Raw genomic sequence first — 18712 nt, forward strand, 5'->3', positions numbered from 1 at the left:
GCACTTCCTTCCTTCTTGTCTTATGCACAGATCGAACTTACTTGTGTGTATTCAAATGAGGATGAAGTCTCCTCTATTTACAGTCATCCAAGGGAGTGAAAGCCCAATGGGGCCAACTTATCATGGCAGGGCCGACTTGGTCTTGGAGGACAAAATGACTTTACATGACTCAAAAATAATATTTTTCTTTTGTTACAAAGAGTCCAAATGGGACTTTAATATATGACAAATATTCTTCTTGACTCAACAATCCCTAGAAGCATGAAGAACATGTTTAACCTAGACTTGAGAATGAAACCTATGCTTAAACAAATAAAATTCTTTTTCTTTTTCTTTTTGATACAAGTACAAAGATAATTATGAAGAACGAACCTATTTACTTTTCCCACAGAAAGTTCACAGGAAATAGAATTGAGAAACCTCAAGACTGCGGTTAAATTTCTGAATTTGTAATAAAAGTCAGATTCTCAAAATTTTTCATGGTATCAGTGCATTTCATAATTCTGTACATAAATGTTACCTAGCAAGTGTGGTCTTCAAATATGTAGAAAACTGACTTTTTGCCAAACTATAAATGATGATATTTTACTTTTAAAAGCTAGCTCGGCATGGTATATCATTCACATAATAGATTGATATAATTAGAAGATGAATAATTCCAGCATGTTCAATAAAACCATATAGATAATATACTTACCTTCTCGCCACTGTCATTACCCACCACTCGGATCTCTAATCCAACAGCAGCAGCTTCTGGTGCAAGAGGGATTTCCTCACATTTCATAAATTGGAGGGCGCTTGGATCAAAACGGAAAAATCCAAAATCATGCACCTGTAAACAGCATCATGTGGCGTTAATAAAGGTTATTATGTCCTAAGCATTTAAATTTGGCCTCTCAAGGACAAACGAAAATAGACAATATAAAAAAAAATGCAGGGATCCATAAATTAACGTTCTTTCAATCCTTTCAGCAAAATCCAACACATGTAGGCCTTGTATACAAATATGCAGATTTAATCCTATATATGTGTGACACTTATATATGACAATGTGAAACCAGAAATTTCATTACTGCCTAGTATGATGGAAGAATAATCTATTTAAAGGGCAATGATAGAGCATAGTCTGTTAAGTTATTGTTTGAAATTGACCTTAATCAGCTTTGCAAAAACGAGACACCCACTTATTTTATGAACAAATCATCACAACACATTGTTGGACATCCTCTACAGCAAATTAACAATCATTCTCTATACTTCAATAAAAAACTTAGTCCAGCACTAAGTTGCAATATGTATATAAAATGATCGCTTAAAAAAAAATTACTAATTCCAGATCAGGTTCCAAGGAAAATCAGAGTTAATTCTCAAAATCATCTTAAGTACCCTGTAAAAATGGTTTCTCATGCATAAACTTTTATGCAATTTTATGTGGTTTTGAATTTTATTACTTATAAAGTTCTAAAATGGCTTCTGAAACAATGTTCAAGTACACAGTCAATGACCGCTTGCCTAATATCCCACTGTTGCCATAGCAAATGCTTTTGGACAACAAAAACAAAATTATTTTGATAGATTTTTTCAAAATATGAGTTGGTATGCATGTGCATACTCAGAATTATCTCAGAAAATGAGCTATAATCTAAGACTCTAATGACATATAATCAGTTGATTTATTTAATGCTTCTATGTTCTTTTTTACACTCTTTTTCAGTGGAACATGGGAAAATGTTCCAATCACTTGATTTATTTAATATTTATATGTTCTTTCTTAGTCCCTTTTTCAGGGGATATTGATGGAAATATGTTTCGAACATATATGGAAGGCATCCTATACCAATCCATGTTGTATCCATCTGTGCCAATCAAATGTGGCTCACCATTAAAATATCCAAAGGGCTTGGAATATAAAGTAATTCATTGATGATAAAATATAATATACTGAAATATGTATGGGAAACGATATGATGGAATACAATGAGGGCCCCATATATATACCTAGACACGATGCCCTTTCATGAATATTAATGTCCTTTAATACATATTATTTCATTATACTAATTATTATTTGTTAAATATGATTTAACTATGAATTATTTTATTATATTTATATTCATAACAGTGTCTTCCCCTTTAGAAATGCTTTGTCCTGAAAGCATGTTTATGGAAAGGCTTGATGTCATTTCTCTAGCTTGTAATGTTTTTTCATCACTCTCTGCTGTTAGAAATGCCATTGACACAAGACAATATGAAATTCTAAGTGCTGAACAAAAATTTCAAACCAAAAATGATCTAACCATTCCAATTCAATCTGTTGTGAAACTTTGCACTTACTTGATACAAGAGATGAATTGTTATTATGAGATTTAATTGTGTTGGCATCAATATTTTTCAGAACATATGTCATTTGTTTCTGTCCCAAGTGATATCGAGACATTGACTGTTTGAGATGTCTACTCTTATGATTTCAATGTCGATAAGGAGTTCTTGTGACCTAATCTTCCCTTATCATGCTTGTAGTGATTGCTTGATTTACTTAAGTATATGATTTCCTTCACACACTGACGTTGCTTGGTTGATTGTTGGTTCTTTGCTTCGAATTTCCATCAATTGAACTACAATATTTGAGTATATATTCATTTCAACTCGATTGGAATCCTTCTAAAGTGTAATATTATTTGGATCAATATTTGTTCCCTTTTCTTCAACTTGGATTGTTACTTCCAAAAACTTCAATGCTTATTTTGTGATAAGTTCTTTTGACTTGTTCTCCAATGATTTCCACCCTTTTTAAGTTTATTAATATGCATAAGTAGATTTTAATTATGATGCCGAAGACATGAAAGTTCTTTAGCTTATGATTCATCAATATTATTTTTATTGTTTTGATACTCAATTTCTTATTTTTTAATGTTTTGATTTCTTCCAACAACTTTTGATTAAGGCCCTTTAAGCGAGAATTTTCTTCATCTTGTTTTGATAAGCCTTCATTCAGTTTCTTCTTGAGACCTTCATTTTCTTTTTCTAATTTTTGCTTTGTAGCCTTCAACTTCTTGACTTGTGGAAATAATTTTTAATTGTGAACTTTTAAAGCGAGAAATTTCTTCATTTATGTCCATGATGTTGATTTGGAGTAGCATTGGATGTGCTTTAGCCACAAAATTTGGTGGAGGGGTTAGGGCACATGAGATATCCAATACCCAAAAAGAGTTTGGGCAGATTCTAAATAGATCATGAGATATTAAAATAATTAATATTTTTAATATGAATCTATGTTAGTGTGGTCCAAAAGACATGGATCAAACCAGATCTAATATTAGCCGTTGATTAGGGACTTAATTTCGACCGTTGAGATGTCAACAAGAAAAGTATAAGAGGAGGCTTGAGGATCACTTGGAGGGTACACCAGAATGATCAGTCATTCTATTCTCTAGAGCAGCGTTTGCTAAAAGAGATAGAATCAGTGATCTCGGGAGAGCAACTAAGGGGCATTGAGTACAGAGAAACAGAGAAGACAGATTGTGTCGAGAGAGCAGCGCAGCAACCAAGGAGGGTGATGCAGAACCATTAAGGGCTCAGGCAGGGCCACGCAAAGGCAACCAAGTGCTGTGCAGAGCACCAGAGGGGCCAGCACAACTGACTTAGAGGCTCCCAGAGCTAACGCAGGGCCTCCTGGGGCTGACGCAGACCTAGAAAGGCTGACACAAGGCCAACATGAGACAAAGAGGGGCTAACATAGTCCAGATTGGGCAGACGTTGGGGTTGCAGGAGCAATTTTGTGCTGAAGAGCTGCCGGAAGGATTTTCCGGGGCTTCAGCCAGGAGATTTCTCTCAAACTGTGAGGTATAGCTGCTAAGGAAATTCTTTGTTAGGTAGGCCAATTCAGCGCCCAGATTGTACTATGATATTGCTTAATAAGAAAACCCTCAGATAGCTGCACAGGTTTCCAAAGCCATGCAAAAGAAGTCGGGAGCTACGCAAAGCCTCAAAGAGGCCAACGTTGCTAACGCAGAGGGCCAGAGGACTGATGCAGGGCATCCCAGGGCTGATGCAGACCCATCTGGGGTGACGCAAAACCAGCGTGAGGCAAAGTGGGGCTGACGCAGTTCACAGAGAGGCAATTGTTGGAGTCTAGAAGGCTGCAGAAATATTGCAAAGTGGAGTTGGTAAGGTATTGTAGTCAGAACAGTACCTGACAGAGCAGGGCCAGAGGAGTTGTTACCGAGGGTTTCTAGCCAAGGAACCTGGATCAGCAATGCAATTGCACAAGACGACCAGAGTAGGGGGTATCTCGACAAGCGGCAGGAGGATTTCCAGGAGGGAAATCAGGACTCAGAGGGAGTCCAAAAGAGAACTTTCGGACGGGTAGTAGAGACTCAGAGGAGTCGAACAGAGAACTTCCAGGAGGGATGTAAAGGAGTATCATGGCACTACACAGGATAAGAGACCAGGATATACTGGATGGAGCATCGAACTTCACAGTCTGGAAGGCCAAAATCTTATCATTGCTTGACAGGAAACATGTCAAGAACTTCGCCTTGAAGACAATAGCTGTCCCAGTCGACCCAAATGATAATGACAAGTACGAAGAGGTGATGATGAGGGCCAAGTGCCTTATACTTGACGAGGTCAAGGATCATGTGGTACCACATATAGCAGAGAAGGAAACAGCAGTTGAGATGTGGGAGGCTCTCAAGAACCTATACCAGCATACTTCTGTGCAGAGAGGAATGCTGCTCGAGAACAAGATGAAGTTGTATCAGATGAAGAAGGGTCAAACGATTGACTCCTTCCTCAGAGGACTGTATGAGATCCGAGATCAGTTGACCGCTATAGGAGCGACACCGGATCAGGAGCTTATGGTAAGGACAGCCCTGACTGTTGTCTTAGAAGAGTGGGAAGTGTTTGTCCAAAGCATCCTAGGCAGAGGGACTCTCCTACCTTGGGACGAGATGTGGGCAGCTCTTCGCAAGGAAGAGATCAGACAGCAGTCAAAGACAGTGTTGGAAATAATACTAAGAAGGGGGGGTGAATCAGTATTAGCAAGTCAATAATATCTCATTTCCATACTCAGATTCATATACGCTACTTCAGTTAATGGAACTTGTGTGTATACGCAACTTTTTTTAAGCCAACTAGCGTATATCTTGCAAACTTATGATTCAATTAATTTTTCATATATTGATCTTTAATCAGTGCATCAGAACCATATAAATAATAACCAGGTGCAGTAAAACAGAACAAACAATCACACACACATGAACACAAGATTAAGGTGGAAACCCAATGTGGGTGAAAACCACCTACTGCAATTGTCTCTATCTTCCTTTTAATAAGAAACTTCTTTTTACAATTTTTGTACTGGTGCAGTGTTATACTAGTATGCAGACTTCTACCTACAGAAGGCTACAACCTTCTCTCATTTTCCAGCTTCTTCTGGAAGGGAGCTACAACCCATAGCTCTTGTACTAGCTAATATGATTACTAGTATGTAGGTGCCAGCCTACAGAAGGCTACAACCTTCTCTTTTCTTCCAGGGACCACGTTTCATAAATTTTGAGATTGGATCCATCAATAACATCATTCAAACATCAAACACATTTACATCACTCGATCTCCTTTGCACCAACCACAACTGAATCAATCAATCACTTTTCAGAATGTCGTAACCAGAACACAGTAACCAGAAACAATAACCAGAACCCAGAACACTGTAACAGCAACCAGAAGTAGCTAAAGCATATTTTATGAGGTATACGCTACTTTAATGTGTCGAACATGCGTGCATACGCACTTTTCTTAAGGCGAACCTACGTACAGACCTGCAAATCAAATTTAAGATGTATACGCTGCTTTGATATGCAGAACCAGCGTGTATACGCGCCTTTTCTAAGGTGAACCTGTTTACAGATCTATAAATGATGATTTAATCTTTACAACAATTCCAGAGTTCAGTCATACCCAGATCATCATATTTATAGTCTACAACATGTGCCAGTTATTCAGATAAAAGATCAAAACACACAAAGATACTTCACTTCAAGCCTTAAGATCTTGACCCATCATGCGCTAAGGTTCATCCTTGATTCAGATCCAGTTGTGCACCATAACCCAATAACCTGTATTCTAGATCTTGCTCTTCATTAGATATTCAATGCATGAATGCCTTTGCCTAATGATCTTCTCCTCCTTTTATAGTCTTATGCCTTACTCAATACCATGGACCAAAACCACTTAGAACCAATACCTTGGACCAAATACCTGGGGTCAACACTTCGGACAAGATACCTTGGACCAATACCATGGATCAAAATACCATGGACCAAATACCAAAACTAAGTTTTCCAACATGTACGCGCCTTTCCTTCCGTGAAAGTGCGTGTGTACGCCATACATGCCTTTTGGTCTACGAACTCGCGTGTACACGTGGCTTAGTCAATGAGGAACCTGCGTATACCTCTCTTTCTTCATTCTATGAGTCTAAACTATGATCTATCATCTAAGTGAGTTGCCATCAAGGACAACACCTGTGTCATAGTGCCAAATCTATGTCATAATGCCAACAGACAGGTAGTAGCAGCAAAGGGATCAAGGTCAAGCAAGAGAAGGAGGATGTGGCCCTAGCATTTGAGGGAAAGCAGGAGAAATGGAAGAAGAAAGATCTCTCCAAGATCAAGTGCTTCCACTGTGGGGAGATGGGTCATTATGCGACCCAATGCCCAAGGAAGAAGAGTAAGGGAGAGTCTTCCGAGACTAAGGTAGCACCAGCACGGGCAGAGAAGGAAGTTTTGACAGACGATGATTGCGCCATGAGTGCACACACGCCACTTGAGCGGAAGTAGGGAGACATCGAGCTGTAGTCAGGCAGACTACAGACAATGAGGGGCAGGATCCTTAAGGTACCCAGCCTCTTGGATTAGACCTTGCTACAGGAGCCCCGACGAGGAGTAGCAGGACTGGCTGAGTGGGTAGAGACAGATGCGGATGGAGCGGCAAAGAGAGCTACAGTGCAGGAGTCCCAAGACAGTGCAGAGCTAGCAGGCTAAAGCAGTTCGAGAGGCATAGTTGTGTTGCACCAGTGCAAGAAGGTACAGAGAGGTGTGCAACGGTGAGAGATGTAGGGAGTTGTTGATGCAGCGCAGAGGTCAGAGAGGGAGCACCTGTCAGCAGCTGAGGGAGCTTCAGCATCAGTGGGTGTTTCTAGCCCAACAGGGAGGTTAGTTGGGAGATCAATTACTTACTTCTCAGTAACTGAGTTGTAGTGCAGTAGTGAGCAGCACGATGCAGCATGATAAGAGGAGGTGCAGTGCGGATGCAGTGCTGGGAGAAAGGACCAACAACAGCACGGATGTAGAGGGAGTTGTCGTACAGATGCAGCAGTGGCAATGGAAAAACCATGGGCAACAGTACAGGAGGCAGCAATGCAGAGGATGTTCGGCAGGAAAGCTTAGCATTAGTACAGGTACCGATGTCGGATGATCAGAGTAATACTCAGTGAGGAGTATTGCTAGAGCACAGTCCTCACTAAGAGGGAGTGTTGATTTGGGGTAGCATCGGATATGCTCTAGCCACGAAATTTGGTGGAGAAGTTAGGACACATGAGATCTCCAATATCCAGAAAGGGTTTGGGCAGACTCTAAACAGATCAGAAGATATTAAAATAATTAATATTTTTAATGAAGTCCCCAAGTCTAAACTTAGGGAAAATAAAATATTAATGTGTATTAATATGAATCTGTGTTAGAGTGGTCCAAAAGACATGGATCAAACCAGATCTAATCTTAGTCGTTGATTAAGGACTTAATCTCGGCAGTTGAGATGTCAACAAGAAAAGTATAAGAGGAGGGTTAAGGGTCACTTGGAGGTACACCAAAATTATCAGCCATTGTATTCTCTAGAGCGGGGTTTGCTAAGAGAGATAGAATCAGTGATCGGGAGAGCAGCTGAGGGGCATTGAGTACAGAGAAACAGAGAAGGTATAGATTGTGCCGAAAGAGCAACGCAGCAGCCAAGGAGGGTGACACAGAGCCAGTAAGGGCTCACGCAAAGGCAGCTAAGTGCTGCACAGAGCACTAGAGGGACCAGCGTAGCTGACGTAGAGGCTCCTAGAGCTAACGCAAGGCCTCCTAGGGCTGACGCAGGCCTAGAAAGGCTGACACAGGGCCAACGTGAGACAGAGAGGGGCTGACGCAGTCCAGATTGGGCAGACGCTGGGGTTGCAGGAGCAGTTTTGTGCTGAAGAGCTGCCGGAAGGATTTTCCGAGGTTTCAACCAGGAGATTTCTCTCAAACTGTGAGGTATAGTTGCTAAGGAAATTCTCTGTTGGGTAGGCCAGTTTCGGCACCCAGATTGTACTCTGATATTGCTTAATAAGAAAACCCTTAGATAGCTGCACCGGTTTTCCCGCATTGGGTTTTTCCGGGGACATTGGTCCAAAAATAATGGTGTCATGTGGTGTGTTTGTTCTTGTTTCTTTTAGTTGTTGATCTGTAATATGCTGAGCATGCACTGGTGTTTATTTTCAATATTTACTTTGTAAATAACTTGTTAAAGAAAAGTAACAAGTAGGTAGGAATAAATCAGAAAAAGTGCATGAAGGGTTTCTAGACTAAGTAAACTTAGAAACTTCAACACATGATAACTTCATTAAATTATTTTGGCATCTTTGACATTTAACTTTGACTTTCCTAACTGGTCACCTTTGATATATCTTTCAGGTCTTTGGATAAGGCTACAAACGTATCTAACTTTTGTAATGTCCTCACGTGTCACCTCACGTGTCACCTTCTCCTTATCAAGAAAAGTCAATAAAAATTATTTGTGTTTAATATGAAGGAACACAGAATTCCAAACCATGGGAAACCAACAATTATATCGATCTCTTTGTTATAAATAGTTGCAACACTAAATTGAGATATAAATTCATAATCATCAATTGTCACTTGTAAGTCCTTAATTTCATAATGTTTTTTGCAAAAAACATATTCGTTTACACCTATATTTGGTTTTGGAATTGATAATTCATTTGTCAAATTAATATTGATGTAATTTTTTTGTCATTCACATTGATAACGATATTAATCTCTTTACCTTGTATACTCTCTTTTAATGTAAATAATCTATAATCTACAATTGGATAACTATTATAAGAGAATATTCTATTATTAGTCTCCATTTTGTGCCCACCAAAAATTTTACAATTTTTCACTTAAACTTGGTGCCTTATAGTTTATCTGATAATTTTTTAAAATACTTCTTGCCTATAAGATTCCTTGTAACCTTGTACTTCATTTAAATACCCTTTTATTACTTAGTTTGGAATTTATGGGGCTTTTTAATTAACTTAAATTTTTAAAATCCCCTTTTTTCCTTGTGACTTTGAACTTTAATAAAAAGACCTTTTTATATTGTATTGGTAAATTTCAATAGCACTTTATTAAACCTTCTTATTTCAAAATGGATTCTTTATAATTTCGAATTGGAACAAGGAATTACTTTTATACCTTTTTATTTTAAATTTGAACATAACCCCTTTTATTATATCATTGACTTCTTTTAAAAATGATTTTAGATCCTTCGGTGATTAAATATTTTGGTACCTTTAAATACTATTATTAATTTTTTATAAAGCCAAAAAATATTCCTTTTCTCACTTTTAGGTATATACTCCTTTTATTTTTATAGATTTTAATATATATATTTTGTTATAATGAATGATGTGATTCTGATAGCATGACAGGCAACCATGTGTATAATGGTTGATGACTGCAACTGAGAGGACATGATGTTACAAACCAATGCAGATGTGGTGGTGCAAATGGTTACGGGCTTGATGGTGTGATGGTACACGGTGGGGTGGTAGGGTGTACAACAATTAAAGTGATAGTGGTACAATGACGATCGTATGGTTGTATGCAACTCAGTGGAGGTGGTGCTTACAGCGCAGTATTATGGAGGATCATTGGCTTTGGTATGAACTAGTGTAACGAACAAAGTTCGTATACTCCGAGGAATGCTCTGATACCAATGTTACGAAAAAAATTGTATACGCAGCAAATTACTCAGAAGGTCTGGTATATGTAAATATCCATTATAGGACAAGAATATATTATATAAGAAAGTACATAATATGTGAGATGATGATTGTTACAGATAAGGGGATCCGTTTATATACCTAGGTCAGTGCCCTTTCATGACTGGTCATGTCCTTAGAGACATGCCTCTTCATTAACTAATCTATTATTATGATTATTTTTTATTTATTTATATTTACATTATTTTATATAAATTATATTCATAACATTGTCTTCCTCTTCAAAAAGCTTAGTCCTCAAAGCTTATTGTTGATAAGGCGTGTCATTTGTTTCTCTGTATTGCATTTTTCGAAATTCTTGGAGTTGTAATGCAAACGCAGTGGTACAAATGGTTACGGGCTTGATGGTGTGATGGTACACAGTGGTGTGGTGGTAGGGTGTATGACAATTAAAGTGATAGTGGTACAATGACAATCGCATGGTTGTATGCAACTCAGTGGAGGTGGTGGCTACAACACAGTATTATGGAGGATCGTTGGCTTTGGTATGAACTAGTGTAACGAACAAAGTTCGTATACTCAAAGGAATGCTCTGATACCAATGTTACGAATAAAATTTGTATACGCAGCAAAATACTCATAAGCTTTGGTATATGTAAATATCCATTATCGGACAAGAATATATTATATAAGAAAGTACATAAGATTTGAGATGATAATTGTTACAAATAAGGGGGTCCATTTATATACCTAGGTCAATGCCCTTTCATGACTGGTCATGTCCTTAGATACAAGCCTCTTCATTAACTAATCTATTATTATGATTATTGTTTATTTATTTATATTTACATTATTTTATATAAATTATATTCATAACATTGTCTTCCTCTTCAAAAAGCTTAGTCCTCAAAGCTTATTGTTGATAAGGCGTGTCATTTGTTTATTTGTCTTGCATCTCTCGAAATTCTTGAAGTTGTCATCTTCATTGATACAAGATGATAGGATCCTTGGAGTGATAAATAAAATTGTCAAACTAAGAAGGGATCTGACCATCCTAAACCAATCTTTTGTGGAATCTTGCAGTCGTTGGAAACTTGTGATGAATTGTTATAACATGACTGGATTGTGCAAATTTCAGTATTATCTGAAACATAAGTTTGTTGTTTATGTTCTGAGTGATACAGATTCATAGATTGATTGAGATGTGCATTCTTGTGATTTGGATGTAAATAAAGAGTTCTTTTGGTTTGTCTTTCCCTTATCATGTGTATAGTAATATTTAGATTTACTTCAGGTTATGATGTCGTTGAGTTGGTTACAGAATCTTCACTTGGAATTTTCATCGTTTAAACTGCAACATCTGAGTGTGTTTTTTCTTCAACTGACTTGTCTTCTTCTTGAGTTGTGATATTCATTGGATTGGTATTAATTCCATTCTCATCAACTTGAATTTCTTCATTTGAAAATTTTGACACTTCCTTCTCAATAAGTTGTATCTTGTTTTCCAATGACTTCTTATCCTTCTTAAGATTCTTAATATGTGTTAGTAATTTTTCACTGTGGTCCTTAAGCTGAGAAACTTCTTCATTTCATTGGCGGTGATTTTGTCTACTTCCCTTTCCAATTTTGTATTGTCTTTTTACTTTCTTGAAAAATTACTTTTGAGATATCTTGTATGTCTTCTGGTGTCACTGAATCTCGCTTCAATGTAACATCCTGGAGTGTTATTTTCTTCTTCCTGTAATAAAATGTTAAAAACTTATTTTTCGTATTTAAAATGAACAACCCTAGTGACTCCATCCAGGGTGAACCCAAAATTATGTCACCTTGATCGAACCATAGGGATTGAACAAAAAATTGCAATATAAATGTATAGTCTGATATGGTTACTTATAAATCGGTTATGTCATATTGTGTTGTGTTCAAGAGGTATAATTTTTTAATTATATTTGACTCGTGTTAAAATTGGCAACTAGGGTCATCTTATTTATGGCAGCTAATATTTTTTTGGATTCCTCTCGTCGAGAGGTGTAGGATTGATCTAACGATCATCCGATTCCGACAAGTATTTATGGAGATATGAATTTATTTGTATTTACTTGACAAATTGTCAAGGTCGGCCAGCGGTTAAATATGTGGCACACATGCTCAAAGTTTCACATAAATACAAGATAGGTTGAGGCATTATTCACTCATCTCATCTCACATTCTTCACTCTCCTTTGGTGATTGGGTTTACACACAAAGAGCAGCTCACAGGTGGGAAGAAGGAGGACAAGGAAGGAGGACGAAGAAGGATGCAGAAAAGAGGACGCAGAAGCTGCAGATGGTATCTTTGACCAGCATGGACTTTCTAGGGCTGCGGTTTTGGTGTGGCTGTCTCTCCTAGGCAGGCCGCAAATTCTGGCACGCAAACCAAGAGGCATTTTGACCTCAAGTTTGACCAGCGTTGACTGCCCTAATTGCTGGCAGCAGGTTGACTTCAGTTGACTGCATTTCACTGAGTTTTTCAGACTGTTTTTGGGCTACCTCTTATTGTTGTTGGAGGCCAAGTTGATTGGGATATTGACCAAGCAAATTGAAGGTCAATTCTATCTTGTTTGACCAGCTTTGACTTTGCTGCTTAGGGTTTGCTGCTACTGTCATAGAATTACAGATTTATGTATTTGTACTATTTCTCTCTCTGCTGAACTATTGAAGATTATAGAAGAAATGATCAAAGGGTTTCCTCACATTGCGGTTTATCCCTGGCTAGCCGCCACATTTGGTGTCTCTTGTCTTGGCTTGTTTTCTGTCGATCTATTAATGTTCTATCAGCATTTTACTTTATGTTAATGTGATTGTTAAACAATGGCTAATAAGAAATTTGAAGTAAACTGCTCTAAGCATAGAACATACCATAAATTAACAAGTTGGGAATCACCAATTGGTTTGTAATTTTAGGATTTATAATTTTTATTTTCAGCAAGAGAGATAGAAATAGTAACATCTTTTCCTGCAAGAGTTCCTTTAATTCTAAATAGCACCTTATCATAGTTGAGTGAGGTTTCTATAAATCTTCCATTACTCGTTTACATTTTTCTCTTTTCATCATTTCGGAATTATAATCTATTTGGTGTTTATCGAGATGAAATGTGACTGTATGGTCAATCACGTGGAGTGGAAATTAATGTGTAAAGAACAAAGTTTGTATACTCAGGAGTCAGAAGAATGCTCCGATACCAATGTTATGAACAAAGTTTGTATCCGTGGCAGAATACTCAAAAGATCTAGTATATGTAAATATCCATTATAGGACAAGAATATATTATATAAGAAAGTACAAAAGATGTGAGATGATGATTGTTACAAATAAGGGGGCCTGCGTATATACCTAGGCAAGTGCCCTTTCATGACTTGTCATGTCCTTAGAGACATGCCTCTTCATTAACTAATCTATTATTATGGTTATTGTTTATTTATTTATATTTACATTATTTTATATAACAACTAATGTAAGGACACAAATATCAGGTTGTACTGCTCTACTCTTGTGGGCCTTTTTTCAAATTTTCTCAAATTGTGTGCAACTTTTTCTGGATTTCTATTTCTGTTGAAATTTGGTACCGGAGGACAGGTGGTTCCCTTAGGTTTGATCTTTGGCCTAGGGAAAAGTGTCCAAAAGAATTTAATTTTTCTCCTAAAGTGACTTTATAATTTTATAGAGTTAAATCTAATTTAAAAGTGACTTTAAGTGATAAAGTTACTAAGTCTAATTTTAAAGTGACTTTTATAAAGTCAATGAAAATTAGAAAGGAAAAGTGACTTTGAAAATAAATGACTAAGTGGGTCCTTATTAAAGTGGGGTGAATTAAAAAATAAAAAGTGAGATTTAAATGAGCATTTAATCTCAGCCATTGATCTAAATCTATCTCAGCCATTGGACTTAGAGATCACCCAAAAGTCACTTGGAGTTATATTAAGGGAGGAAAAGGAGGAAAAGATCACATTTGATTCAATTCTTTCATGAGCAGATTGAGAGAAGGAGAGCAAGAGAGCAAGAGAGATTTCTGAGCAGGGGGGAGAAGGAGACAGCAGCTTGGCACACATTCCAAGGCAGCAGTTGAGCAGATTTGTACAGCTGATTCAGCACACAGTGAAAGGCAAATTTTGGCACGATTTTCGAGGAGAGGTTTGCACAAAAATCGAGGAGCAGTTTGCTGGTTTTTCTGCACGCAAAACGAGGGCCATACAGCAGCATTTAATGCTGAAAGTGGGCACGAAAATAGAGGAGACCGTACAGCATTTATTGCTGTCCTGTTTGCTGTAATTTCCAGTTTGCTGTGAAGCATGGGAAAAGAGATAAGTTGTAAATTTACTTGCTGATTTTTTGCTGAAAATTTCTCACTGTAAAAGGCAATTTTCAAAAATAAAGAAGAGCTCTCAAACTGGTTTTCCCCAAGAGTTGTAGGGGGTTTTTCCAAGGTCACATTGACCAAAAAATCTCAGTGTTTAAATGTGTTTTAATGGCTGTTTATCACTGCTGATTTTTATTTCTGCAATTTCCAGCATTCTGTAAAATTTCCAGAATTTGTGTTTTCAGCAAATTTGTTTTTTTCAGCTTGTTAAATGTATGGTTATGGGAAAGGGCATTTAACTATATGGGAGAAATAAGGAGAAACTGAAAACCGGTGTGGGAAAACAGAAATTTCTACAATTTCTTGGTCATTCTAAGTCTGCAGCAGAATTTCTCTTCTGAATTTGCAGTGGAATGGTAATGTCCTAAATAAAATGTGAACAGAATCTGTAAGTCACGGGTATCTAACAAGCTCCTAGAAAAGCGCATAACAGGAAGAAAACAATTGAGCATTGTAAGGTGCACCCTACTTATTCCAATCATTCATGAGCATCCATCATCAATTTACAATTATTTATAATCTAGCATAATAGCCAACTTCTGCATTGTCTCTTAAGCTTTATTTGCACCAGACTATTACGATCTGCATGTGACGTTTACAAATTACAAAAAAACATTTTACACAGTAATTCTCAGGTACATTCTCTCAATTAAATTGTTAACACAATTGGCACTGGAAATCTACTTGAATGTTTAATCTAAGAAAAAAGGTTATTGTAACTCAGATTTGTGTAGAAGAATCAGTGAAGATATTTAAGCCATCTTTGTTGCTCACTGAGAATTTTACAAGTCTCAGTTTTGAAATTTGCATAACTAGAACACATCCCAATTGCCTTGTGGAGCTTTATGGGAGGAGGAAAACTCAATTGCATTGGCTAACAAGTAGTTTATATCAACTTCTCCCAAAATTATACAGTGTTCCTAGCTAATGCACTGCTTTGAGATATTGGGAAGCAGTTGTTGATGCAACTGGTTAGTGACAAGTCTTCTGCCAATATTATGCAGTGTTCCTATTTGTTGCACTGCTTTGAAATATTGGAAAGCAGTTGTTTATGCAATTGGCAAGTAACAAGTTAGCAGAGCACCAGGAGAAGCAAGTAAATGAGTGAAATGTGTCCATGCGCATGAATACACACACATGAACCATTAATGTCCTCCAATTAAATTCATCCATGACTTAGCTATGTGGAAGCATAATATAAATGAAAGACAAGCATAAATAGCAGGAAACAATCTGAAAATCATATCACGTTGCTACCAAACAACTTCAATGTTGCCAGAAATTTTCTCCCAAAATTATTGGAAAATTAAGACATGCCGTAAGAGGCAAAACCAACCTTCATAATTTTAGCAGCTATAAAAAAATTATGGTTGACAAGATTGAAGAAATACATGGATCAGCTAACCAGAATTGGATATTTCACAAGGATCTGCTAAATGACCCAAACAGACAACTTGCAGTCTGTAATTTAGTTGTCATTAAACTTACAAAATTCAGATGTCACAATCTAACATGTGATTCTGCGAAAAAAATAAATAAACATTAACATGGTCCTTGAATCTGTGACCAATTGTTGAAAGTTATCAGGAGTAACTGCCAGATAAAACCCAGTCTGTTGCAAGTATTGATGCACACCATAACAATGACCCAAAAACTATTAAGACATAGAGAGACATCACTTACAGGATCACGGTAAAGAGGGTGAACTGGAATCTCCTCACGATTGAGGAACATGGCCTCTGCAACAACAGGTCCTGGGCACAGATGAAAGTAAGATACACAAAGTCTTACAATTAGGAAGAAAAACAAATAAAGTACATACTGTGTATTTAGATGCAAATAATAAGTAACGGATATAAAGTACATTCCCGACAGATTTAGACAACGTGTTTGATAGCAGAAACCTCTCTCTAAAAGTTAATAACTTAATATAGTTTAGAAATAAAACCTCTGGTCTTTAGAGGAAGCATCACAGTGCAATCCTTTCAAAGAACATAAAATGTACTAAAATGTAAAAGGCATCAGATGATCAATCTACAGATCCATTCATGATAGAAGTTCACTAATTGGGACACCATGTTAAAATTGGCAACTAGAGCCAAACTCCATGTGGGTCATCTTATTTATGGCAGCTGATATTTTTATTGGATCCCTCTCATCAGGAGGTGTAGGATTGATCTAAAAATCATCCGATTCCGATAATTATTCATGGAATTACGAATTTATTTGTGTTATAAGACTAATTGTCAAGTCGGCCAGCAACTTATGTAGGCTCAAGAAGCCCAAAGGTCATGTCTATTCAACCTCTACGTTTGAGTATAAATATAGAGGACTTGAAGTCATTTTGCAACACACATACACTCTTAAGGTGATCTCCTCCTCTCCACGTCTTTGGGTTTTGGTGAAGGAGAGACACTAAAAGGGTACGCTGGTCTTGTATGGTGCCCTAGCCGCAGAGCCACAGATGAAGCCCTAGCTGCAGTATGATGATCCTAGCAGCAAAGATGGAGGCCCTAATACGCTGTGCTAGAAGCCCTTTTTTAGTCAACTAATACACCGTCCAAAAGGCCCTTATACGCTGTCATGAAGGAGCCTTTAATACGCTGCCTGTAGAAGCCTAAACGCAGATCAATAGAGACCTGTTCATGCAGCAGGAAGGAGGCATGTTCACGCATCAAAGGAGACATGTTCCGCAGCAAAGGAAGACCAGCTCACGCAGTCAAAGGAAACCTGTTCATGGTGAAACCCTATACACTGTTCAAGGAAACCCATACGCTGTTCATGATGAATCTCTATACGCTGTTCAAGGAAACCTGATACGTTGTTCATGATGAATCTCTATACGCTGTTCAAGGAAACCTGTTCATGGTGAAACCCTATACGCTGTTCAAGGAAACCCATACGCTGTTCATGATGAATCTCTATACGCTGTTCATGGAAACCTGATACGCTGTTCATGGGAAACCCTATACACTATACGCTGTTCATGGTGAGACCTTATGCGCTGTTCTTGAAGACATTTATACGCAGGGCTCCTTACACGCAGTTCATAAAAGACACTCATACGCAGTCAATGGTGACACTCAAATGCAGTCAAAGGAGAACACACAGCTTCCTCTCTGAAATTCCGAGTATAGTAGCCGCAGTCAAGAAGTGAACTGAACTCGGGTACAGGGACCAGCATTCAAGGGTGATAGAGAGCAGCAAGGTCACCTAATAGACAATCTCAGCATAGAGATGTCTCTGAGGTATGGTCGTAACTAGGAGGCATAATGATGAACAGCAGTGATAGAATGGCATACCTGTAGCAGCCCTATCACAATGAACAGCAGTGATAGAATGGCATATCTATAGCAACCCTATCACAATGAACAGCAAAGGATGAACAGTCTCAGATCATGATGATGAAAGATGCAGCATCATGGGCATGTTAGTAAAGGGCAGCACAATGATGAATGAGACAGCATGATGCAGCGTGATGGTGCTACACGGTAAGGTGCAGCGAATGGACGAGATGCAGCACTAAGATAGGTGAAGGAGTCACCTTAGAAAACATGTTGAAGCAATATGTCTTCAACTGATCTCATGCGATATCAAAAGTCAACTATGGACTTCTATTGTAAATGTACTATCTCTCTCTCACTTTCTCTGCTGAACTTTGAAGAACATAAAAGAAGAATTGATCAAGGGTTTCCCCACATTGTGGGGTTTGTCCCTGGCTAGCGCCACATCGTGTGTCCTCTTGTTTTGGCTTGTCTTATGCGATTTATATTTATGTTCCATCAGCAGTTTACTTTAATACTAATGTGATTGCTAATCTGGAAAAGATATCGAGCTAACTGTGAAAATTTAAATAAATTGCTCTAGCATAGAACATACCTAAACTTAACACACCAAGCTGAGAGGAAGCTAAGCAGACAAAAAGAAATTATGCAAGGCAAACTGTATCCCAGTTACATGGCTATATTTCACAGATGATCATTACCCTATTCCTTGTTCTGCATCTAATGTAAAGTTGCAAACCATAAATATTGCCATTTGTATATGACTTAAGTGGATATCCATTGACAGAGTTTTCAGTGATATATATGGTTTAGAGAACAACCCCAGCCCCATCACCTAACATTAAGAAAAAACTAGTCCTAAATTAGAAATAATTTCATTTTACATTAACCAGCAAACATTAGAATAACTACTTGATATACTTTCATTCACTCTTTTTTCATACAACGAATTTGAGTACAATAAAAATAATACTTCTATTTATCCTATTTAGAAGAAAC

The 18712-nt window shown here is 37.6% G+C and overlaps 1 protein-coding gene across 1 annotated transcript in view; it reads right to left on the reverse strand.

Moving 5' to 3' along the window:
• The window catches only part of DEG7 (DegP protease 7), a 375281-nt gene that overhangs the window by 337419 nt on the left and 19150 nt on the right, over window positions 1-18712 (reverse strand). The window contains exons 2-3 of the mRNA XM_089410870.1: window positions 16113-16183; window positions 698-832 (exon numbers count right to left, since the gene is read on the reverse strand). Of these exons, the coding sequence (XP_089266996.1) occupies window positions 698-832; window positions 16113-16183 (206 nt within the window). The remainder of the gene's footprint in view (window positions 1-697; window positions 833-16112; window positions 16184-18712) is intronic.

The sequence above is a fragment of the Pinus tabuliformis genome, chromosome 3_1, assembly GCF_031772625.1.
Source record: "Pinus tabuliformis cultivar Carrire ecotype Pingquan chromosome 3_1, CPIR1, whole genome shotgun sequence".
NCBI classification, from domain to species: Eukaryota; Viridiplantae; Streptophyta; class Pinopsida; order Pinales; family Pinaceae; genus Pinus; species Pinus tabuliformis.